The following is a 26979-nucleotide window of genomic DNA, read 5'->3' as shown; positions in this document are numbered from 1 at the left end:
GAATCTGTTGGCCATTACCATAACCTGACAAGCGAAACAACTACAGTCATGGACTATGGCCGTTTTTTCTGATAAGCACATATATTTTGTTAGTGGAAACAATATACAGAAGATGCGCAATAAAGTCATTTTGGTATTAAACGATGAGACTTGGGCATCCAAACATCGTAAGTCAAAACTACCAAAATGTCGACTAACGTCGTTTTGCAAATTCGTCATTCACCTTATCTTCTTGTTCCGCACGTGAAGTGCACGTTGCCCACAGTAGAGTCGTTGTGCAGTCAGTCTAAAGTGCTGGTTCTCCAAATTTTCTTAGTAGATATTCGTAGAAAGAACATATTCTCTCCAGGGATTCCCATTAGGGTTCACGAACATCTGCGTAAAACACTCGTGGTGATCGACCCTACGACAACAAATCTCGCAGCATGCCTCTGAATTGCTTCGATCCAGCATGACAGGAATCCCACTACTCGACCAGTACTCAATAATGGGTCGCGCTAGTGTTCCATTAACCGTCTCCTTAATAGACGAGCTGCACTTACTTAAAACTATCCCACTAAACTGAAGTCGCCATCCGCCTTCCCTGCTGCCTTCCTCATCTCCTTCTTCCATTTGATATCACGTTGCAACGTTACGCCTAAATATTAAGTCGACGCTACTGTGTCAAGTTTCACACTAACTATGCTCTAGTCGACATTTGCCGGATTGTTTTCCCAACGTATCTGCATTACCTTACATTTTTGTACGTTTATAGCTAGTTAACACTCATCACTAGAAATTTTGTTTAAAATATCTTATATCCTACATTCATTACCGACGGTACCATCCTGCCGCGCGGTCTCAGGCGCTGCAGTCATGGACTGTGCGGCTGGGCCCGGCGGAGGTTCGAGTCCTCCCTCGGGCATAGGTGTGTGTGTGTTTGTCCTTAGGATAATTTAGGTTAAGTAGTGTGTAAGCTTTGGGACTGATGACCTTAGCAGTTAAGTCCCATAATATTTCACACACATTAGAACTTTTTTTTTTTTTTGGTACCATCCCATAAGCACAGTTTCGCCAGCAGACATCCGCAAATTTCTGCTCACCTTGTCCCTCAGGTCATTTTTGTATACAGAGAATAACAGCGGTTCTATCACACTTTCCTGGAGCACTGGTGACAGCAGGGAGTGGAAACTGACCCTTAACATAGACAAATGTATTGTATTGCGAATACATAGAAAGAAGGATCCTTTATTGTATGATTATATGATAGCGGAACAAACATTGGTAGCAGTTACTTCTGTAAAATATCTGGGAGTATGCGTACGGAACGATTTGAAGTGGAATGATCATATAAAATTAATTGCTAGTAAGGCGGGTGACAGGGTGCGATTCATTGGGAGAGTTTTAGAAAATGTAGTCCATCAACAAAGCAGATGGAGTACAAAACACTCGTTCGACCTATACTTGAGTATTGCTTATCAGTGTGGGATCCGTACCAGGTCGGGTTGGCAGAGGAGATACAGAAGATCCAAAGAAGAGCGGCGCATTTCGTCACACGGTTATTTGGTAAGCGTGATAGTGTTACGGAGATGTTTAGCTAACTCAAGTGGCAGACTCTGCAAGAGAGGCGCTCTGCATCGCGGTGTAGCTTGCTGTCCAGGTTTCGAGAGGGTGCGTTTCTGGATGAGGTAGCGAATATGTTGCTTCCCCCTACTTATACCTCCCGAGGAGATCACGAATGTAAAATTAGAGAGATTCGAGCGCGCACGGAGGCTTTCCGGCAGTCGTTTTTCCCGCGAACCGTACGCGACTGGAACAGGAAAGGGAGGTAATGCAGTGGCACGTGAAGTGCCCTCCACCATACACAGTTGGGTGGCTTGCGGAGTATAAATGTAGATGTAGATGCACTCTTGTCTCTGATGAGCACTCGCCGTCGAGGGCAGCATACGGATTTCTATTATTTAAGGTCTTCGAGCCGCTCACATACCTGGGAACCTATTCCGTATGTTCGTACTTTTATTAAGTGTCCAGCAGGGTACCGTGTCAAACCCTTTGTGGAAACTTCTGCCAGTCCCTCGTCTCCTACCTTCCAAACTTTACAGAAGCTCTCCTGTGAACCTTGCAGAACTAGCGCTCCTGAAAGGAAGGATATTGTTGAGACATGTCTTAGCCACAGCCTGGGGGATGTTTCCAGAAGGAGACTTTCACTCTGCAGCGGAGTGTGCGCTGATATGAAATTTCCTGGCAGGTTAAATCTGTGTGCCGGACCGAAACTCGAACTCGGGGTAGCTCAGATGGTAGAGCACTTGCCCGCGAAAGGCATAGGTCTCGAGAAGAAAGATGAAGATGAGCAGCAGGAATGAAATGGGCCATAAGGTTACCATCAAAATTCGGGCTCCATAGAAGACGAATTGGAAGTATTCTCCTATTAATGTAAGGTCGCTCCAGTTGCTAGTAAGAACTTTATTATGGCCACGAGATGGTTTTAGGCCTTTATATTAGGTCATCATCAGGTGTGTCTGAAATTTATGATGCAGAGAAGCAACACCAAATCATTTGCACTTGCTTCTCTACCGTAACATTCAGATACACTTGATATTAAAGACCGAAACTGGTCGTGTCGACTTAATACAGTTTTTACTAGTAACTGGAGCGGATTTTCGTTAATTGAACACACAGCTACGGAATCAGCGCCCTCCAAACATGCAGAAACTAAGAATTCTGTTAATCTGCAAGCAAAATAATGTGTGTGGCAGACGGAGCAAGTACATCATAAGAATCAGACTAACACAGGCAAGAAGAAGCTGTCTTGACAAAAGCCACCGATTGGTATTGGACCTAGGCATTAATCTGAGAGGGAATTATTTGAGAACTTAAGTGAACTGTGCAGAAGTGACTTGTGAAGGGTGGGACAACCGAAAAAGGAAGGAATCGAAGCGTTTGAGGTGCGTTGTAGGATGAGGCTGAAAGCTGAAAATTAAGAGATCAGAAATGAAAAAATTTCACCGATGAATCGGCGAGGAAAGGATCATGTGGAAAACATTAACTATAGGAAGGGGAAAGATGGTGGGACATCGGGAAGTGATTTCCATGCTATTAGGTAGAGCCGTAGTGAGCGGGGTAGCTAGTCCACCATCGGGCGCCTCCCCAGATGGCGGATCGGAGAAATTCTCCCAGATATGGGTGGCACCGGGTGAATGAAATAACCCAGGATCGACCAAAGTAGCAACATGAGCGGCGACAACTCCGGAGGGGCGACAAAACAAAGTTGTCTGTACTCCACGCTAGGGGCGAACTAGAAAATCAGATCGCCAGTCTTTCCAGAGGCGAGCGTGACGATTATGCTCCTCACCTTTGGGTCATGAGCTGTAAAATGTTCCGGAGTTAAATTAGCGCCACATTCCGATTTCCAGATCGGAACTGCTTTAGTGTCACAAAATCCTAAGTCTACGAAACGAAAGAAGCAGTTCTTTCAAATATGCACATGTAACAGTGGTTTATCAGTGGGAGAGAACAAACTGACGGCAACAGAAGAGGAATTAGAAAAAATTCAACGGCAAAATTGTTGGATTATTTGAAGTAGTCATAAAGGCGGAAACTGCCTTTGACTGAATTCGGGAAATCTCTCGTATTACATATGTAAACCAAACGGAAAACTAAGTGGAGTCGGGTTTATAGTACACTAAACCATAGTAGACAAGATGGCAATATTAGCGGGAAATCCAGGCAGAATTGCACGTTTGGTCCCGAAAATATTAGAAAGGCATAAAAGCCGTATAGTTCAAACATATGCACATACTTCTGCCCATTCGGATGAGGAGATAAAATTTTTCTATAAGTGCCTCAAAGAAACATGTGAGAAAAGAAGAAACTGCTTTTGTAAATTTATGATTGATGACTTTAATTTCAATGTTGTAACGTATAAGGAAGATGATTCAATTATTGGAAAAGATGAAAGAAATTACTCATTTGAGAGACTGGTTGAATTTGCTGAATGCATGAAAATATCTACTATGAATACGATTTTCAAGACGCATTCTAGTCGTAAATGGACTTGCAGGGATCTTACCTTTAAAGTGAAAAATAAAATAGACTTCATTCTTAGCAACAGGGTTGAAAACAGTACAGATGTCTTTGTGTTGAATAGGTTCAATAGAAACAGTAATCATCAATTAATAAGAGCAAATTTGAATTGAATACAAAAGATGAAAGACTGAAACTAACTGAAGGAGAGAGAAAAAATTCAAGTTTCAAAAATCTCGAAGAACAGAAAGAAGAATAAAAATTATTTAGAGAAAATCAAAAGAATGTGAACCAGAAGCAATAAAAAAGATACTAATCACAACAGCTGAAAAAGTGGGTGGCCTGAGTAAATCTCAAAACCTACTAAAGAAGCTGACAGTGAAACTATTTGATGGAGAAGGGAAGAAAAATGAAAGTAGAAACAAAGAAAGGTAAGACAGAATATACAGAACTGTGCAAGGGTTTGAGAAAGAGCATTAAAGCTGACATCAAGAAGTATGAAGAAGACAGCCAATAGCCAGTCTTGAAAATCAATGTAGTTTAAAGATCGCCAAGAGGAAGCTCATGACTGAAAAGCGTTAGGCGCACACCACGACCGAATTACAGGTAAGAGAGAAATAATCGAATAATGTATCTGTACAGCAACCTTTACAGTAAAGTCAATGATGATATCTTAATACTAGACGAGCTGAATGTCTCAACCTCCAAAATCCCAGAAATATTCGCCTCAATAGTCAAACATGATAAAGAAAAGATGAAAAAAGGACCCATTCCAGATAGTGACGACATTTCAGTCGGGATTTTAAAGATATTTAATGACGAATTTATAAAGCATTTAGCTAAAATATTTTCAAATTGTTTGCAAAGTGGAAAATTACTATACTGTACACAGCTTTAACTAGAATTTTAGCTAGCAGATTGAGCACTATTCTTGACCTGGCCAAACGCATTGAGCATTTGAGCAAACTGGGTTCTGCGCAGTACAACTGATCATGTACTCACTCTGTGTGAGAAAATTAGTAAAACATATGAGTTAGTATGTGTATCTTTGCCTTGTCTTCATAAATTTTGAAAAGGCATTTGATTCGATGAGTCACCCAGCTGTTCCTGAGGCTCTAACAGAGCAAGGAATAGAACATGCTACACCCATAGTAAAGTCTTAGATAACATATGCAAACCCTCGACAGCGTTTGTGAATTTAGTTGATGAGACTAATGGATTCCCCATCAAACAGGGCGAAAGAAAGTGACGATATCTCTGAAAATACTGTCAGAAGTACTGGAAAAAGCACAGTTTGAATTAGATTGGAAAGCAAAGGAAATTCTAATACAGGTAAATATTTTAAACAACCAGAGTTTCACTGATGACATTATATTATTTGCAAGTAGTATAGAAGAACCTCAGATTCTGGTTCGTGAGCTAGCGTCAGTCTGCTCTGAAGTTAGGCTAAAAATGACGACAAAAGCAAGATCTTGATCAATGAATGGACACCAGAGGGAAATTATATGTGTTTGAAGTACGTAACTTCGAAAGATAACAGAATGTGTCTGTTAAGGTCAAATGCTCAATATGAAAGGAGACCTGAAACCAGAAATATTTCGACGTACTAAATCAGGCTGGCAAGCTTATGGAAGACAAAGCTCTGTGTTAAAGCCCAAGGCGTCGACCGAACTGAAGAAAACAGTTTTTGACCAACGTATTCTGCCGGTAGTAATTTAAGGCTGTGAGACATTAACATTAAATGAGTTCCTTAGTCAGAGAAAAATAATAGTAGCCCAAAGACAAATTAAAAGATCAATGTTAGGTTACACAAAGAAAGACACAAAGAAAGTAGTTGATATCAGAGAGACCACGAAGGTCAGTGACATAATCGAAAAAGTGAATACCTTGATGTGGCCGTGGACTGGTCATTTCGCTTGAAGGAAATACAGTAGATGGTTAAAACTACAGCCCCGTTTACCAAGAATGATCAAGGGGAGACCACAGGACAAATTGACCAGAGACAGCAGGATTGAACTGGCAACGGGAAGCTCAAGATCGGCAGAAATGGAGCAGCCTGCAGCGATCCTATTATGCACGCCAACTCAGAGGCCAGATCAGCAAGTGATCGAATTGGTTGATGATGATGATGATAATGAGGCAGAAACGTAGTTTTTCAAAAGTCGCACAAAAAGTAGATTGAGGATGTTGGTTGTAAAACGTAAAAAAATTGGATGTGACATTTAAAACTGTGGATAGGGTAGTGACGCAGTCGTATGTGGGACGGCAGCTACTCACCAGAAAAGCCCTTCTAGCGCCGGCGTTCTTCCGCAGCTCCGTCAGGGAGTCCGCCGCGCTGATCTCGCGCTGTGTGCGCTCGTCTACAGCCCTCTGGATTTCCTGTACCTCGTCCAGAGCATTGTCCGCAGAATACGTTCCCCGCAACTTCATCAGTGCTTTCAGGGCCTCTTCTTTGCGGTGCTTGGCCACCAGGAAGTAGGGACTTTCTGGCATCCACCAGAAAATCGCCACAAACAAAATACTACACGCCATCATGAATTCAGTCATTGAGAAGAAGGAGACGTTGAGTGAAACGATCGTCGTCAGAAGAGCTCCAACACCCAACATGAGTGGACCGAATGCGACCAGTCGCCCTCTCGTGTGATCCTGCGCAATTTCAACTGCGTATATCGGCATTGTCTGTGAAAAAGAAAAAGATAAGCGAGTTATTTCAAATTTTTCTGAAGACGTGTCCCTGGGCATATATTTATTATAATACGCTTAATAAGAAGGGATCCATCTAGCTTATAGAACTAAGCCTATTGTCTCAAACATAATTTTCTACCGAACTTTTTATCTCCTGTAGCGAAAGACATCACCAGACCTGCTTAACCTACATGTATTTGACAGTATTTTAATCAATCGGTAAATGCGTTTAAGTTCCATACAGATCATTGAAACGAGGAATGTCATAATTTTAGCTGGTGTTCTAGAGAAGAAAACTACATTAGAGCCCAATATGGAAACGGTGCATGCAACTACTAACTAACCAGTCTTCATTATCTTATATGGCAATTAAGGCCCAGCACCACAGTGGTCGAATTGGGGATCTAAAGGATAGTTTGACGTCTTGAATCTTTCTCTGGAGCTCCCAAGCAACTGCATACAATCTGAAGGTAAAGGTACTCTGCCTTTCACATCATGGAAAAGACGCAGCTATTGTGTCTTCAGAAACAGTGCTGCCTGTTTCCTTTATTTCCCTCTTCGTCTTGCTAATCGAAGCGTAGATTCAGGTGTGCACCATCAGATTAAAAGTATCCCGACACCTGTTAGTGAACATTAATATGGGGTGCGTCCAGCCTTCGCCTTGATGGCCTCTTGAACTGTGCTGGTGATAGTTTCAATAAAGAGCCTGAATGTCTGTGGAGAAATGGCGACCCTGTCTTCCTCAAACGCCGAAACCAGAGCAGGTAGTGATGTGAGACGCTTGGGTCTAGAGCCAAGCCGACGTTCTAACTCATTCCAAAGGTGTTCCATTGGGTTCAGATCGTGACTCTGAGCAAGCCAGCCCATTTTAGAGATATTACTATCAGCAAAATACTGCCAAATAGAAGCTGCTTTATGATTGTTATGCTGATACAGTCATCGTCCCATGAACTGTTCTTCCTCAGTAAGCAGTGCACAAGGCGGTAAAATGAGTTCAAATCCTTCCGAATTTAGTGTTTTCTTAAGCGCAATAAGGGAACCGCATCCCAGTGACCAAAAACACCTCCTAAACCTTAACACCACATCCTACTTACTTCACTATTGATGGCAGCTAACTTTCTCTTGGTCTTTGCCTCACTCAAACCTTTCAAGCCGCTTGTTACGGGGTGTAGCGTGATTTTCATCAAGTTACTCCTTTTCAGTCATCCACTGCCCAGTGGCGTCGCTCTTGACTATCGCTTAGCACGCACTACGGAAATTTGTAGCTTATGAACAGCTGCTCGACCACTGTAGCCCATTTTTTTTTAATTCGTACGCATTCAGTCATTGTGGCAGCTGGACTGGTGGTAGCACTTTGCAACTAACCAGTGATTCCTGCAGCTGACCACGTGATTTATTACAACCATCCTCCAAATTGCTTAACGCCCCCTGTCTGTCAGTATGTAAGGTCTGCGTGGTCTTCTTTTAGCTGTTTCCACTTCAAAATCGACTTTGGCAGCATTAGAAGAGTTAAAATGTCCTTGATTTGTTACTCAGGTGACAGCTAATGACTCGTTCATGTTCAAAGTCACTGACCTCTCCTGAACGACCCACTGTGCTGTTACTGCTTCTCTACTGGCAAAGTAATACTCTCTGCCTCCTTTTGTATTGGCGGGTCCGCCTATCGTGACATCTGGCAGTCAATTGCACGTTAAGTAGGAGTGTGCGGATACTTCTGAACAGACAGTGTATAAGATTTTTCATACGGTAATGTGGTAAAATGCGGCGTGAAGAGTAACATAAACTCAGCAAAGGTTCTGGGAGGATACATGAGCCCGCACCCACACTTTAGGAGACGGAAACAAAGCTGACAGTCGACACACGGAGTCGTCCCTGTCATGACGCCCTTTCCCGCAGTCATCGTTTCAGTTTCAGCAAGAGCACACAAGTTGATTCCTTTCGCTGTTTCTGACTTCACTGCTAGCGCTTGGGAAACTGCAGGTGGTCTCGTTTCCCTTACACATTACTCTCCCTACACAAGTTTGATACCTAGCTGGTAGTATATGGAAATTTGAACAGTAAGTTAGTGCGTTTGGGTACTTTAAAACCACAGTGGTCTGAGGGGTCTTTTCAGTAATCTTTGTACTGGTAACTGACAGTTCACAGCGTTCTGTGATACCCTCCGATCGAGTGACGCTACTTCAAAAGCTGAAGAACATTTAAGACCTTTAGTCTTAAGGAAGTTTAATCATGCAAAGTAAATGAGTATTGCGTAGTTATTATCTTCTATGACATTCCCTGATCTTGTAGATAACAGAAGATTTAATGAGACAATTATATTTAAGACAATGGGTAGTCTTAATGTTAGAGATGGTTTTATGTATAGTATGCAGCGCACTTTACGGGGTGGATGTCAGCCAGGGGGTGAAAATATGCAGGATCATCACCTTGAAGGAAAGAAATGACCCTCATTACCACCATAGAACTTCTTCCAACAGGGAAATCAGTTTGTTTCACACGAATAGCATGAATTGCAAGCAATGACATGCGAGGTTAACGGAGAAATACGTTCTATGAAGTTTACTGCTGCTGTCACGGGGACCGGTTCGTTTACTGACATATACTTTTGTATCTACAGTCTGAAAACCACTGTGAAGTGCATCGTAAAGCGTACTTCATCCTGTACCACGTATTAGGGGCTCTTTCTGTTCCGTTCGTGTATAGAGCGCAGAAACATTGAGTACTTAAACGACTCTATGCGCGATATCATTAGTATAATCTTGTCTGTGTTGTCTCTGCAAGAACAATACGGAGAGGGTTGTAGTGAATACCTAAATATCTCTTTTAATGCTCGTTCTTGAATATTTTTAAGTAGGCTTTCTCGGGATATGGGCCATCTGTCTCCAAGGGTGGGTTAGTTAAGTTTCAGCCGGCCGGAGTGGCCGAGCGGTTAAAGGCGCTACAGTCTGGAACCACGCGACCGTCAGTCGCTGGTTCGAATCCTGCCTCGGGCATGGATGTGTGTGATGCCCTTAGGTTAGTTAGGTTTAAGTAGTTCTAAGTTCTAGGGGACTGATGACCACAGCAGTTAAGTCCCATAGTGCTCAGAGCCATTTGAACTAGTTCAGTTTCAGTAGCATCTCCGTGCGCTATGCCATGAATCAAATAAACCTGTGAAACTTAGAGCTGGCCAAATTTGTATATCTTCAGTACACCTTCACACCTTCCGTCCGAAAAGCCCCGGGACTGATTATATTCCTGATGTACGGGCTACTTCGGCATAATAACTGCAGTAGCAGCTTGAATTAACAACTGCAAACAACTGATGTGAATTCGACCAGTCAATTAGGTAACTAATTAGTTAGTCACATGATCCACAGATCATTTTCGAAGTGACGTGGAATGAGTCAGTTTGTAGGATCTACATACATGTACAGTGTTGATATTAATGAACACTATTTTTTAGTCCTGATTATCCTACTACACTTAAAAACCAGTTCTTTCAGGCTATCAGTTTTAAATAGAAATTCGAGCTTAGAATGAAAGGGATTCTGCAGGAGAAAAAATTTTAGATTAGATTTAAAACTTGGTTTGCTACCTGTCAGGCATTATTGTTATTGTGCACATGATCAAAACTTTTTTTGCTGTATATTTCTCTTTTTTCTAAGGGAGATGACTGCTTCAATAATGGGTAATAAAGGTCATTTTTCCTCTAGTGTTTTAGGTATGGACTTCACTATTTTGCTCAAATTGTGATGCAGAATTTCTTTGCTGAATATACTTATTGTGATGGGACAGCTAAAATCCCCATTTCCTTGAAGAGATAGCTACATGTCGACTGGGAGTAAACCACTTAATATTTTCCCTGATGGCTTTGTGTGTAATTAATACTTTCTTTCTAGGTTATATGTATCAAAGACAGTTATCCCCTAAGACATTACCGAGTGGAAATATGCATAGGACGTTGATTTCCTTACTTCGAAGACCACCAATTACACGAAGAAGAAAATTAACTGAACTAAACTGATTGGAAAGCACAATAGTATGCTCCCTCGGGTCCAAGTTGTCATCAATAACAGTACTCAAAAACTTGGAGCGATGACCCCTATGTATTGACCCTCGTTCATGTGCTACATCAGTTGTTAATATGACTCTATTCGTTGAACACAGTTAAATCTAGTGTGTTTTCTCAACATTAAGGGAGAGTCCCTTTTCATAGTACCATTTAATAATTCTTGGAAGAACATAATTAACAATCCGTCTGTTATGAGCAATTGGTGTTAAGTAAAGGACGTGCAGCCGCAATGTGTCAACAATTTTGTGTAACGAATTTCAATGAAGTAATACCTCTGAATCAGGTGCTCTAGACATTCTCCAGAATGTTTAGAAGAACAGAAAAGTGTACGCAAAGTATGTCCCGCACATCTGACTCCCGAACAAAAGCAACGACGCGTGCAGGCCTGCCGTATGTTGATTGAAGTGTGAGACACGGACAATTCTTTTCTGAAAAATTTCATCACGGATGAACCTACCGCAATACCACGAAGTGCAAAAATTCACATGACGACATAACTGACACTCAACACAGTGTGATGCATGAGTTGAACATCATGCCCAAGAAGGACTTTTCATCTTGATTTACGTGATTGTATGAACATACTGTGCGTTGTAATCAAGTGGTAGGAGACTATGCAGTATACCTGAATCATTAAAACCACCATTTTGACATTTATCTACCTTTTTATTGGTGTACTACAGAAATTTTTTTGAACTGATGGTTTATGCTCTCTTAGCATCAATTGGTACTCGTTCCACACAGTTTGTGCAATATTATAAGACGAAGCTCACCAGTGTACTGCAAACATAACCTTTGTTGACTGACGTGGGATGACAGATTTTTATCAATACATGGTGATATATGGTGTGTTGTGAACAGAAGGACTTGTTATGTGGGAACTTTGCATTTCTTGACACATTTACAGTAACACTTAGACGTTTCTGTTTTTCATCAGATTAACCGCAATGTTTAAAATCAGTTTGCACGTGTCATGAGAGTCCTTTACAGTGCCTATATCTCTTGTGAAAAGGGATTTGTCAAGGGCACTAAACAAATGATATTCCGACATTGACTGTTTAGTAAATTGTCCGCAGCTGCACAGTCAGCTATCCTGACTGCCATGTGAAGGACCCTAGTTCAATTTCCAGTAGTGTTAACGAGATATACGATATAGAACGAGGTGCACTCGGCCTCGTGAGGTCAACTGAGGAGCTATTTGAGTGAGAACTAGTGTCTCCAAAGTCTGGAAATCTGAGAACGGCGGAGAATGGGTTAGCGGACCCCACTCCGCGTCCAAGCAACATTATTTGGTAAAGAATGGCAATACGACATGTCAGAAAGGCTTTTGCTCTGGGTCTGATAGCGGAGTTACGTTTTGTTTGTTAATTATGAACATTGGGGGCTATGCAATGACCATATTTTTCGTGGAAAATGCTTTATCAGTGTATGACTGGCATGATTTACATAGGAGAGTTCAATTGAACTACGAGGGGCGTTTTTTTTCTAAAAGCAGCGAGGGTTTAGTCAGGAGCCCAGTATATCAAATTAATCCTGACTCTTCAGGTTACAAGCTTCTATCTTTAATCATAATCTCTGTTCATTGCGACGGTGTTATGCCACCTTACCGGGAGTACCTGAAGCCCGTATGTCTATCGGTCGATGTCGGAGTCAGCGTCATGCTGCATCAATAACATCCCCATCATTCTTCCCATGTGCTTCCCGCGGAGTGCATACTGAAACGTCACAGGTTTACGCTTCATTTAACTGACTGATTAATTTCTACATATTTAATAATTCATTTTACGCTGACAGTGTCGTTTCAATGTTTAGTCTAGCTAATTAACCTCTGGATTCAAGAAGCTTCCGTGTATATTTTTTCTTCTGTTGATGTCACACCTCCTACCTCATCCTTTGATCCCATGATGTATGTGGATGGATAAACGTAATTATGCATGCGATATATAATAATCTGGGTTAGTAAAAGATGGTAGCAGTAGGGTAGTTTAGCACAAACATAACAACGTGAGCAGATTCGGCAGAGAGTTCGTGATACCAAAGATAGTGGGGATCAGCAGAGCAGAGTTTGTGAGGTTGGTTCTCACTGAGGACCTACCCCCACCACAAGTTTTTTTTTTTAACGGTTGGCTGTTGGTCCTGGAACGCGCCATGTAAGGACACACTGGGGCCGACGATTGAACGAGACGGACGCAGGGGTGCGGCGCTCGTCGCGGATGGTGAGAAAAGATATTCATAATGTAGGTTTTTTGGGGTAATACTAATTATGAAGCATGTTCGGGTATGAATTAAAACCGGGAAACGTTCAGCGATGTTTTATTAGTACAAATTTTTCAGATTAATGTGTTTCAACTAGGGGACATAGGTGGAGGTGATTTGGGGCATGAACCAACGGTTCTTGTTCTTAGGTCAATAGCGGATAGGTTCATTAATGTTTCATTTGTTGCATAGTTTCGTTCTGGATATAAGAAACATAAGTTTTTCATAATTCAACGGTCTATTTTACTCGTTTCTTTGTTGTCGAAATTGGCCACGTGTTGCCAGCATTCATAAGGGTAGTCGCTGGATTTGCCATTCGTTAATCATAGTATGAATAATGTGGAGTCATGAAGCCTGGGCTGGTTTGCTCACGTTACATTGTGGTTGCATAATACGTGGTTTCAGCATGAACTTATCCGCATGGTACTGCATGAGTAGTAACACAATTAATGATTGAGAGAGTGAAAGGTAATATCTTTCCTTACTCCGCGCGTTAAATAGGTGTGACAATAAGAAAATGGTGTTAACAGGCCACCATTCAGTAACATTCATTTTCACCCATTTTAATCATTGGTAGATGTAACTGGCGACGAAGTGTTGTCTGTGTTCCCGGTATGACGAGATGCAAGAGATAGTGAATAGATTTCACGTATTAGATAGATTATATAATGGTAAGACTGAGATTTAGGAACCCGGTTTTAAATTGTAAGACATTTTCAGGGGCAGATGTGGACTATGACCACAATCTATTGGTTATGAACTGTAGGTTAAAACTGAAGAAACTGCAAAAAGGTGGGAATTTAAGGAGATGGGATCTGGATAAACTGAAAAAACCAGAGGTTGTACAGAGTTTCAGGGAGAGCATAAGGGAACAATTCACAGGAATAGGGGAACGAAATACAGTAGAAGAAGAATAGGTAGCTCTGAGGGATGAAATAGTGAAGGCAGCAGAGGATCAAATAGGTAAAAAGACGAGGACTAGTAGAAACCCTTGAGTAACAGAAGGAATATTGAATTTAATTGATGAAAGGAGAAAATATAAAAATGCAGTAAATGAAGCAGGCAAAAAGGAATACAAACGTCTCAAAAATGATATCGACAGGAAGTGCAAAATGGCTAACCAGGGATGGCTAGAGGACAAATGTAAGGATGTAGAGGCTTATCTCACTAGGGGTAAGATAGATACTGCCTACAGAAAAAATAAAGAGACCTTTGGAGAAAAGAGAGCCACTTGTATGAATATCAAGAACTCAGGTGGAAACCCAGTTCTAAGCAAACAAGGGAAAGCAGAAAGGTGGAAGGAGTATATAGAGGGTTTATACAAGGGCGATGTACTTGAGGAAAATATTATGGAAATGGAAGAGGATGTAGATGGAGATGAAATGGGAGATACGATACTGCGTGAAGAGTTTGACAGAGCACTGAAAGACCTGAGTCGAAACAAGGCCCCCGGAGTAGACAACATTCTATTAGAACTACTGACAGCCTTGGCAGAGCCAGTCCTGACAAAACTCTACCATCTGGTGAGCAAGATGTATGAGAAAGGCGAAATACCCTCAGACTTCAAGAAGAATATAGTAATTCCAATTCCAAAGACAGCAGGTGTTGACAAATGTGAAAATTACCGAACTATCAGTTTAATAAATCAGAGCTGCAAAATAGTAACGCGAATTCTTTACAGACGACTGGAAAAACTGGTAGAAGCCGACCTCGGGGAAGATCAGTTTGGATTCCGTAGAAATGTTGGAACACGTGAGGCAATACTAACCTTACGACTTATATTAGAAGAAAGATTAAGGAAAGACAAACCTACGTTTCTAACATTTGTAGACTTAGAGAAAGCTTTTGACAATGTTGACTGGAATACTCTCTTTCAAATTCTGAAGATGGCAGGGGTAAAATATAGGGAGCGAAAGGCTATTTACAATTTGTACAGAAAGCAGATGACAGTTATAAGAGTCGAGGAGTATGAAAGGGAAACAGTGGTTGGGAAGGGAGTGAGACAGGGTTGTAGCCTATCCCCGATGTTATTCAATCTGTATATTGAACAAGCAATAAAGAAAACAAAAGATAAGTTCGGAGTAGGTATTAAAATCCGTGGAGAAGAAATAAAAACTTTGAGGTTCGCCGATGACATTGTAATTCTGTGAGAGACAGCAAAGGACTTGGAAGAGCAGTTGAACGGAATGGACAGTGTCTTGAAAGGAAGATATAAGATGAACATCAACAAAAGCAAAACGAGGATAATGGAATGTAGTGGAATTAAGTCGGGTGATGCTGAGGGAATTATATTATGAAATGAAACACTTACAGTAGTAAAGGAATTTTGCTATTTGGGGAGCAAAATAACTGATGACGGTTGAAGTAGAGAGGATATAAAATGTAGACTGGCAATGGCAAGGAAAACGTTTCTGGAGAAGAAAAATTTGTTAACATCGAGTATAGATTTAAATGTCAGGAAGTCGTTTCTGAAAGTATTTGTATGGAGAGTAGCCATGTATGGAAGCGAAACGTGGACGAGATATAGTTTAGACAAGAAAAGAATAGAAGCTTTCGAAATGTGGTGCTACAGAAGAATGCTGAAGATTAGATGGGTAGATCACATAACTAATGAGGTGGTATTGAATAGAATTGGGGAGAAGAGGAGTTTGTGGCACAACTTGACTAGAAGAAGGGATCGGTTGGTAGAATATGTTCTGAGACATCGATGGATCACCAGTTTAGTATTTGAAGGCAGCGTGGAGGGTAAAAATCGTAGAGGGAGACCAAGAAATGAATACACTAAGCAGATTCGGAAGGATGTAGGCTGCAGTAGGTACTGGGAGATGAAGAAGCTTGCACAGGATAGAATAGCATGGAGAGCTGCATCAAACCAGTCTCAGGACTGAAGACCACAACATATGTTTTGTCACAAGGAGAAATAGTTTTCTTAAATGTTTTGTCACAAAGAGTAATAGTTTTGTTAAATGTTTTGTCACAGAGGGTACTAGTTTTCTTAAATATTATCGTAATAAATCAGAATGATAATTGAAATTCTCTCTTAGCGTTGTTTAGTATCCTTCATCCATACCACTGAGATAATGAATATATTCTATGAATTTTCAATCCTGGCATATCCATTGTATCTATTATGCATTTCATGGGACTAATTGAATTCATAGTATCAGAAAAAGAAAGTCTTACCGTCCCTAATGTGTACGTATTGTTCCGTGGCTATTCACCGATGTTGCGTTATCCGTTGCTTCATTTTTAAATTAGGACACTATCTTTTCTAGCGGGTTTGATTACCCATATCTCAATTTATCGGGCTAATTCAAGGAATTAGATACATAGCGGTAGAAATGGGAACCATGGAGCACTGCGTCTGCTTACATTACAGGGAGAGAGTTCATACATGAAAATTAATCAGCTTAACAAAAAAAGGGGTAGACTAACAATACTTCACTGCGCCAAAGGGATTTATGGCAGAAGGTGCGAGATCCGGGCTGTAGGGTGGAAGAGGAAGAACAGTCCCATGAAGTTTTGTGAGCTCCTCTCTGGTGCGCATACCTGTGTGAGCCCTTACATTGTCAGAGAAAAAGAAGTTCGTTTGCATTTTTGTGATGACGTACCCGCTGAAGTCGTTTCTCCGATTTCTTAAGGGTAGCACAGTACACTTCAGAGTTGACCGTTGCACCTTGACGGAGACCATCAAACAGAATAAACCCTACAAAGACCATCACTATACTGGCTGAGGTGTGGCTTTGAATCTTCGCTTCGGAGGAGAGGTGATGTGGCGCCACTCCATAGACTGCTCTTTTGTTTCCTGTTAGATATGACGAACCTATGTCACGATGAGCCTTGCAACATGCAAGCAATTACTCTTTGCTCTTTATGGTCTTTCGTTAGACGGCGAGGAATCCAGAGAGCACACATTTATGAGTTCCCCAACTGGTAGGCGGGTGTGTCAGCACAACCAACAGAGACGTCCAGCTGAGCAGCGAGATGCTTGGTTGTGATCTGTTGATCACCTCGAATGAGTATCCGCACGTTCCAACTTGGAGGAGTCGCAGAGGTTCGCGTTGATGAAAGACGCCTCGCACAACGACTCACCGTACCTTTGTTTACTATTAGGTATCCGGATACATTCTGCAAGTGCCTATGAATACCTGCGATGCTCTGATTTTCCACCAAACCAAATTGAATGACAGCTCACTACTTGGAACGCACACTGTTACACACTCCATTTTAGAGGCTATGTATAGCGTATGATACTGTAGGGGCCGAAATAAGAATATTCGATGATGTCTCACAACAAATTTTGCTTTTTTTTCCAATCGCATCTAGCCTAGAAAAAGAATGCGTCGCATTACTTATTGAACTCTCTACGAACTGTATTCTGCAATGCCGTCTTCAGGCTGCTGCCTCGGAGTGTGGTGGCAATGGGGAGTCTGGTGTGTCGCATGGTACACCCCAGGTGTTACATGCTTCATCCACGGTCCCTGCTGTCGAGACATCTTAGAGGGTACCGGGTGCGGTTGGGCCACCCTCTCCCCAAGGGGAGTGGCGGGTTCAGCGGCGTTCGCTTTGCAAGAGGTGAAGGGTCAACGTGGAGGCTGGCCGTGTGGCATCGCCCGCTCTGCCTGTAAGTGGACATATGGCTGCTCCTTCAGCAAGGTCCGAGCAGGCACACAGGGGGAAGGGTTTATTAGTGATTGGGAGCTCCAATGTTAGGCGGGTGATGGAGCCCCTTAGAGAAATAGCGGTAACGTCGGAGAAGAAGGCCAGTGCTCAGTCTGTCTGCTCGCTGGGGGGTCTCATCCGAGATGTGGAGGAGGCACTGCCGGCGGCGATAGAGAGCACTGGGTGCACCCGACTGCAAATTGTTGCTCATGTCGGCATCAAGACTGCTGTCGTCTGAGTTCAGACGTCATCCTCAATTCGTACAGGCTGTTGGCGGAGTTGGTGAACGCGGAAAGTCTCGCTCGTGGGGTGGAATCTGAGCTAACTATTTGTAGTATCGCTCCCAGAACCGATCGCGATCCTCTGGTTTGGAGCCGAGTGGAAGGCTTAAACCAGAGGCTCAGACGATTCTGCGGAGATCTGGGGGTGCAAATTTCTCGACCTCCGCTATCGGTTACAGAATCGCGAAAGCGTTACGGAGATGATAGATAAACAGTGGAAGACTCTGCAAGTAGCTCGGTACGGGCTTTTGCTGAAGTTTCGAGAACATACCTTCACCGAGGAGTCAAGCAGTATATTGCTCCCTACTATGTATATCACGCGAAGAGACCATGAGGATAAAAGCAGAGAGATTAGAGCCCACACAGAGGTGTACCGACAATCTTTCTTTCCACGATCAGTACGAGAATGGAATAGAAGGGAGAACCGGTAGATGTACTCAAGGTACCCTCCGCCACACACCGTCAGGTGGCTTGCGGAGTGTGGATGTAGATGTAGATGTATTCCAAATGAGATGCATACGCATGGCTGGGCAGCACTCACAGTGACGCTGATGCCGGTGCCGATGCTGCCTACGCACAGGGCGGTGAGCAGCTCCCAGTAGGTGGAGGCGAACCGCTGCCAGACGGCGCTCACCAGGAAGGGCGGTGCGCCGGCCAGCAGCAGCCTTCGGCGGCCCACGGTGTCCACTAGGACGGCGGCCAGCAGCGAGGGCGCCACCATACTAAGAAGTCCCACCGACCCCAGCCACGAGCTCTCATCCGCCGAGACGGCGATGTGCGACGCATTGCTCATCAGATGTGGCAGCACCGGCGAGCTCCAGCCCACCAGCAGCCCCGCGTTCAAGCAAGCCAGTGATGCTGTATAGGCAAATCAAATGAAATTGTGGTGAGGGCATCCTGTCAAGTAAACTGGCCATCCGGTGGAAGTCTTTTTAGCTGACGCTACTTCATCGACTGGGGTCCGACCCGGCTGGGATTCGAACCTGGGCTCCTTACATTGCGTTCTGCCACTCCGACCTCTCAGTTTTGGATGACGACATGGTGTGGAACATATGTATTGCGAATACATAGAAAGAAGGGTCCTTTATTGTATGATTATATGATAACGGAACAAACACTGGTAGCAGTTACTTCTGTAAAATATCTGAGAGTATGCGTACTGAACGATTTGAAGTGGAATGATCATATAAAATTAATTGTCGGTAAGGCGGGTGCCAGGTTGAGATTCATTGGGAGAGTCCTTAGAAAATGTAGTCCATCAACAAAGGAGGTGGCTTACAAAACACTCGTTCGACCTATACTTGAGTATTGCTCATCAGTGTGGGATCCGTACCAGGTCGGGTTGACAGAGGAGATAGAGATCCAAAGAAGAGCGGCGCGTTTCGTCACAGGGGTATTTGGTAACCATGATAGCGTTACGGAGATGTTTAGCAAACAAGTGGCAGACTCTGCAAGAGACGCGCTCTGCATCGCGGTGTAGCTTGCTGTCCAGGTTTCGAGGGGGTCCGTTTTTGGATGAGTTATACCTCCCGAGGAGATCACGAATGTAAAATTAGAGAGATTCGAGTGCGCACGGAGGCTTTCCGGCATTTGTTCTCCCCGCGAACCATACGCGACTGGAACAGGAAAGGGAGGCAATGATAGTGGCACGTAAAGTGCCCTCCACCATACACCGTTGGGTGGCTTGCAAAGTATAAAAGTAGATGTAGATGTAGATTGTGGGGTGCAGCTGACAAACCGACATCAAAAATCGGTCAATTAGACGCGTATACAAATTTGGCGATAATGATAATGATGGCCGTTTGTCTGCATAGTGATGGACATGGCCAATAGAGATCAATTTCTTGCAGAATTAAATCTCTCTCACACCATTGCAAATGTCGGGCTGCAGTCAATATTGTGCCAATGAATACAGATAAACAGGCATGTTCGAGTAGGACTCGAGCACTGTGAGTCCCACAGTACCTAAATTGTTTATACACATGATATTACAGAACGATACTGACAAACATCATGAGGAACAAACTGAGAAGCAGAACCCACGTTCAGAAGCGTTCAGAGCTTGCAACTAGGCAACCTCTTGGGCAGTAAACGCGACGTGGTGCGCTGAAGGATCACAGGAGGAACGTCTCGCAATGTTATTTTGTTATTCAGCGATTGTGACTGATTGCCAAGATCACCATTGTAGAAGACCGAGATAGCTGCTGTATTGACAGGTCTCATGTCCTAAGAATCAGATGCTCTGTTGCTTCAGTGGATGACAGTTCTGGACACGGATTTCCTCCTACAGTTTCTTTTTCTCCTGTGTACCGAAAAACAGTGGAGAGTTTACAGGGTTCAAAGATTGGTTCAAATGGCTCTGAGCACTATGGTGCTTAACATCTGAGGTCATCAGTCTAACAGGGTTCCAGGAGAAAAATAAACTGGGAGTTGAAACCCATGTACAAAACCGTCATCGGCTGAGGCAACAGGGCATCGCATTCTTAGGGCACAAGGACTTTCTCCGCAGCAGTTAGCTCCATCGGTGATCGTGGCAGTCAGTCGCAATCATTGAACAGCTTTGCATTACATTGCTCCTGCGGTCTGTCACGTTTGCTGCTGAACGGGTAGCCTATTGTCAGTCGCTGGCACCTGTAACTTTGCACTCTGTGGCGTCTTTTCTGGACAAGGATTCCTATCGTCAATTTTTTCCTCATGACGCCCTCTACAACTCCTCGAAGTTTGTCGATTTTGTTCTGCAACATCCTGTAGTCAGCCCGTCTGTAGGTTTTGAAGAGTGAGTTTGCGCATATCAAGATATGTTCCATATGTGGCGGTATCATTGTCGGTATTGTTGTGCAATATCCTGTTGTCAGTTCGTCTCTAGGTTTTAAAGAGTGAGTTTGCGAGGATCAAGATATGTCCCAACACGACAAACAACTGTGGATAGGATTTCGCCTATTCTTGTTGGTGTGGCAAATTCCACTAACGTCAGTCTGAGAAGAACACAGTCCACCTTATGACTAAACCGAATTCGAAGACTCCACTGGGGTAAATGGAATATCTGATTGAGCGCCACAGGAAAAATTAAGTGAATCCTATGACAAAGTGGGCGAGATGATAATGTCACAGGAGTATCACGACATACGCAACTGCGGAAACATCGTCTGTCATCATACCGTATAATAGGTAAAAGTGGGCATTTTGCATATTGTGCATGAATCAAATTATATCATATCCCCCATACCGTAATTCGTGTATCGTTTCATATTTGTCAGGAGACTAGAGTGAATATTACCACTGATTATGTATTGACTGGTACATACAGTCTTCGACTTGGTCGCTAATAAGAATAAAACTATAAATATCCATGGAACTGTATGTTTTGAAAATTGAAATGTCCTCCTGTCGCATATATTCGTAGTACTATTAATCGGTAAAAAAGGTTTAATGTCACATTTTTAAGTAAAATTTTGATATCCATTCAAAGCATTTACCGTCGTGTGATGCCCCGTACAGGAAGAGTAGCGGATTTGATCTCGGCGTGCACGAGTGTCAAATGTTATAGCAGAACAAGCGACAGATTTACAGGGCAAATACACCGACGAAAAAAAAATCGCAGAAGTAAATAACATAAGGTACTGAAAATTCCGGAATACATTTCTGTAGGTAACATAGTCAACTGATTAACATTGGAAGATCACAGGTTAATGTAAGAACGAGATAAGCCATAGCAACTGTGAAATGATGGTACATCAATAATCGGTGTAACCGACAGAATGTTGAATGCAATGATGCAAACGTGCATGCATTGCGCTGTGCCGTATGTCAGTTTGTGATATCTGGTTAGCTCGCAGACGAAGGAAACATCTCGACACATTGTGGAACATGTTACGTTACAACAGCTGTATACGGGCTGGCGTTATCCTGCTGGAAATAAACTCCTGGAAAGCTTTTCAAGAATGGGTGCACAACGGATGGAATCACCAGATTGACGTACAAGTTTGCTGTCAGCTTGCATGAAATAAGCACGATAGTGCTTCTGCAGTCATACTAAATCGCACCCTATGCCATAGGTCCAGGTTTATGTCCTACGTGCCTAGCAGGCAGATAGGATGGGTGCAGGTCCTCCATTGGCCTCCTTCTAGCCATCACACGGCAATCACTCGCACCGAAACACAACCAAACCTCCACACTGCTCTCCAATGAGCTCTCGCTTGACACCACTGAAGTTGTAAATGGGCATTGCTTCGGGTCAGTGGAATGCTCGCGTCTGTCTCGGATCTGTGCTTGAAGTAAACGATTTGTACTCTACTGGCCATTAAAATTGCTACACTAAGAAGAAATGCAGATGATAAACGGGTATTCATTGGACAAATATATTATACTAGAACTGACATGTGATTAAATTTTCACGCAATTTGGGTGCATAGATCCTGAGAAATCAGTACCCAAAACAACCACCTCTCGCCGCAGTAACGGCCTTGATACGCCTGGGCATTGAGTCAAACAGAGCTTGGATGGCGTGTACGGGTACCACTGTCCATGCAGCTTCAACACGATACCACAGTTCATCACGAGTAATGACTGGCGTATTGTGACGAGCAAATTGCTCGGCCACCATTGCCCAGACGTTTTCAATTGGTGAGAGATCTGGATAATGTGCTGGCCAGGGCAGCATTCGAACATTTTCTGTATCCAGATAGGCCCGTGCAGGACCTGCAACATGCGGTCGTGCATTATCCTGCTGAAATGTAGGGTTTCGCAGGGATCGAATAAAGGGTAGAACCACGGGTCGTAACACATCTGAAATGTTCAAAGTGCCGTCAATTCGAACAAGACGTGACCGAGACGTGTAACCAATGGCACCCCATACCATCATGCTGGGTGATACGCCAGTATGGCGATGACGAATACACGCTTCCAATGTGCATTCACCGCGATGTCGCCAAACACGGATGTGACCATCATGATGCTGTAAACAGAACCTGCATTCATCCGATAAAATGACGTTTTGTCATTCGTGCACCCAGGTTCGTCGTTGAGTACACCATCGCAGGCGTTCCTGTCTGTGATGCAGCCATGGTCTCCAAGCTGATAGTCCATACTGCTGCAAACCTCGTCGAACTGTTTGTGCACATGGTTGTTGTCTTGCAAACGTCCCCATCTGTTGACTCAGGGATCGTGACGTGGCTGCACGATCCGTTACAGCCATGCGGATAAGATGGCTGTCATCTCGTTTCCTAGTGATACAAGGCCGTTGGGATGCAGCACGGCGTTCCGTACTACCCTCGTGAACCCACCGATTCCATATTCTGCTAACAGTCATTGGATCTCGACCAACGCGAGCAGCAATGTCACGCTACGATAAGCCGCAATTGCGATAGGTTACAATCCGACCTTTATCAAAGGCGGAAACGTGACGTTACGTATTTCTCCTCCTTACACGAGGCATCAGAACAACGTTTCACTAGGCAACGCCGGTCAACTGCTGTTTGTGTATGAGAAATCGGTTGGAAACTTTCCTCATGTCAGCACGTTGTAGGTGTCGCCACCGGCGCCAACCTAGTGTGAATGCTCTGAAAAGCTAATGATTTGCATATCACAGCATCTTCTTCCTGTCGGTTAAATTTCGCGTCTGTTGCACGTCATCTTCGTGGTGTAGCAATTTTAATGGCCAGTAGTGTAAGACTTCGTTATGTCACTGTGGTGGCCTAAGACGATGGTCTTCCGTCTTGGAAGTGCCACGTGGCCGTCAGGAGCCTGGTCTTCTCGCCACCCTACATTCTCGTAATCACCGTCGCCAGGAATCATGTGCAGTGGCTACATTCCTATCAAGTCTGTCTACAATACCGCAGAAGGAACATCCAGCTTCTCGTAGCGCTATTGCACGACCTTGTTGAAACTGATTTAGGTGTTGTTAATGGTGTCTTTGTTGGCTTAAAGGCCTTTCTGACTAAGATCAACTCACCAGTCTCAAAGGTAATTAACAATCACGATCCGTTATGGTGTGTATTTAAGGAAAACCTCATTTGTATCCCAGTAGTGGTTCTTCTAAAGTCCTCTTATGCGACTGGCGTGAAATCCGGATATACATAATGTTTCAGATTAGAAAGACGCCGACAAACTTTAGTTTATGTAGCGCAACTCGTTTTCGGTGCCCCGATTTTTTTCTTTCTTTTTGGTCAGTGAATAACAGTACGACAGAAGTGCTTGAAGAAGGCAGATAACCTACAATTCAACAATTCTGAAATAATTAGAAACATATTGTTTCCATAATGAGAGATGAATTTTAAGATATCTCAAGTTTACATGAATGAACTACCTCCTTCCAGATTTAAAAACGATGATTTCCTGGGCAAGTCTTGGCGTCAACCATTTTTTTTTTCTTTTACTACGACCGTCAGGCTAGTACCATTATCAGACTGATTACTGGTGTTCGACATACCGTTTTGGCAAAGGTTTTACAGTGAGTAACAACTAACTTCGTTGTACGAATCCTAGGCTTTGGCCGGATGACTCGAAAAGTCGTAATGAAAGAAGCTGTATCGTGCAATATTTTAGTCTAAAATTACACCAATATTTTCTTTATTAATAAGTAATTCTCTTAGTGTCGAGTGCAAGATTAATCCATTGTACTGTTACGGGGATACAAAATAATGTGGTCCCTTCACACACCCGGAACTTCCCTGCTGGTAAAAGGCATACGCACTGACGTCGATGCAGCAGTGGGAGATTAATGGACAGTCCAGCTGCAGGGCTTGCGTGCTCTGTTTATCTGTGGTCGCCAGTTGCGACATCTAATCTACACATGGGACCTTACTAGTACCCGCTGTTATCAGCCTACTTGCCGTCTAGCTGCGAGAGTTATTGCGCAGGCGCCACTGAAAGCTGAATGAAACACCCATACCCCGTAGTAAGATGTAATGAGCCTCCTGAGTTGTGGGTGAGGCGGAAGTGTAGAATGGGAAAACGGGCTGGAGGCGCCACTGGAGGCTGTCGCTTACCAGGCATTGGAAGAGTAATGTTCACGGAGCGACAGACGGACTTGAGAGGGAACCCATAGACGTGGGGTTAAAGGATTGCTTCAGTAACGGTGAACAGTGTGTGTCGTGTGGTGGCGATAGCACTGAGAGACAAAGATTATGTATCACACTGACTAGAGAGAATCGTTTCCACAACTGTGTCATACACAGTAAGGATGTACATATTTTCACATTTATTAATAATTCAACAGCTAAAATTTCATAATATCATTAATAAACAAGAAAGAAGTTTACGTTTTAACTTATATTTTCATTCAGTATTATTTCGATAAATAAATTCATACAATTCGTGCTTAGAAGCTAATATTGACCCTGTATTTGCGTTAAAGTACTCTAAAAATCTTAGTAACTATTTATTGTATCAAACTTCGTCGTACCTGTATGGAATCTATGTAGATTAATTTATGAAATTACATACGTTTTGTAAAAACTTCCTTCATAAATCAGAAAGGTAGAACAGCATAAATGATGTAGGTTAATTATAGTATTGTAACAGTTCCGCAAACGAATTCTACATAGCAGGGGCTATATTTTTCATTTTTTACTAAATTTTTGTGTTTATAACCTTTTCAACTGTAATTCGACAAAGAAAATATGGGTACAAGACTTAAATTACATTTTATTTTATATTGTTTTTTTCTAATGTTAGGAAGTGTTATCTTATTCACCTTACGTTACTTCATATTCATAGTCTTAAGCACTCTATCGCTGTTCGGAGCGTCGCGAAAGCCGACGGTATTTCTCACAGAGGCAGGCCATTTTATGTCTCATATTCTAAAGCACCGTCCCTGTGTGTCTTGTTATTATAAGAGACGATGGACAAGTACAGTATAGGTTAGTCACAACATTTATGCAAAGAAGCCCACAGAGAAAGTATTTTACACAGTAAGCTTTTTCGTAGTACCTTTCATGCTGTCTTTATAAGTCAGATAATTAAGTTACCTGGAGGAAGGAGTTAGCCATTCGTTATGTATTTTACGTTTGTGCCTACTTCATCTGGAGTTCTCTGCTCTCTCCTCTTTATACAGTGTCGACTGTAAGAAATGGGCGTAGTCTTCTGTAAACGACCTGTCACAATACGTCTTTTATTCTTCTGTGCTTCTCTCACTAATTTATGTGTTGTCTGTATTTTATGTTCACAATGCCGTTTGCACAGGCAATCTCCATCTTCCTTTCTTTGTCTTCTCCAGATTTCTGCCATGCCTCGTTCTTGGCCTTTCTCAGACCATTTGTGGGCCTCATATTGCCTTGTACACGCTCCTCGCTGGAATGACACTACTACAAAAGCGAGTCTTTTATACACACACCATACGGTACTTTTGCAGACTGTGCAAGAACATGGAAGCTAGATAAATGACAGACGGAGAGTGGCTAACGATTTTGGAACTAGATTTGTGGAGAAGTAGTTGTGACATTTCTAGGATGGATCGTGTGAAAAATAGTCAAACACAAGCCAGAAAGACCATGTTTGATGTAATGTAAGCAAAACAGGTATTTTGAACGGCTGTTTAGAGAACCGCGTATTCTGCTGCGTGTCTACTGGGAAACGCTGACCAGTGTTCTGGCTCACCAGTGACACTAGTGAGCAGTGCGATAAGTTGTTTGCGATCACTGTGGTAGTGATGTAGAAACATGTCTCCTGTATTCATGTGCATTTTACGCGATCAGTGAATTTTGCTTTATCGATCAGGTCTGCAAACAGCCAGTCATAGAAGGTAGAGCATAGCATCCGCTTGGCCAAACCATGTGAGCAGCGTTCGTCTACATCAATCGTTAAGCACACAGCTGACAGTTCACTCACTCGGTATCACGCGGTGCTCACTCACGGAGCGATGGGCAACAGCTGCGTGCCCTCGCCACGCGGGTAAGAAAATGTACACTCTGTCTACACTGATCAGCCAGAACATCGTGACTTCCGACCTCATAGCTAGTACGTCTGCCTTTGCCGTGGAGGACAGTGGCGACGCATCGTGGCATGGAAGCGAATGGGCCGTGGTAGGTTGCTGAAGCATCT

The 26979-nt window shown here is 43.0% G+C and overlaps 1 protein-coding gene across 1 annotated transcript in view; it reads right to left on the bottom strand.

Annotated features, from left to right (window-relative positions):
• Positions 1-26979, bottom strand: part of LOC124613581 (facilitated trehalose transporter Tret1-like) — a 99221-nt gene that overhangs the window by 41952 nt on the left and 30290 nt on the right. Inside the window, exons 2-3 of the mRNA XM_047142296.1 lie at positions 18482-18798; positions 6280-6681 (exon numbers count right to left, since the gene is read on the bottom strand). Of these exons, the coding sequence (XP_046998252.1) occupies positions 6280-6681; positions 18482-18798 (719 nt within the window). The remainder of the gene's footprint in view (positions 1-6279; positions 6682-18481; positions 18799-26979) is intronic.

This window comes from Schistocerca americana, chromosome 4 (genome assembly GCF_021461395.2).
Source record: "Schistocerca americana isolate TAMUIC-IGC-003095 chromosome 4, iqSchAmer2.1, whole genome shotgun sequence".
Lineage (NCBI taxonomy): Eukaryota > Metazoa > Arthropoda > Insecta > Orthoptera > Acrididae > Schistocerca > Schistocerca americana.
This window is presented reverse-complemented; position numbering and strand designations above follow the sequence as displayed.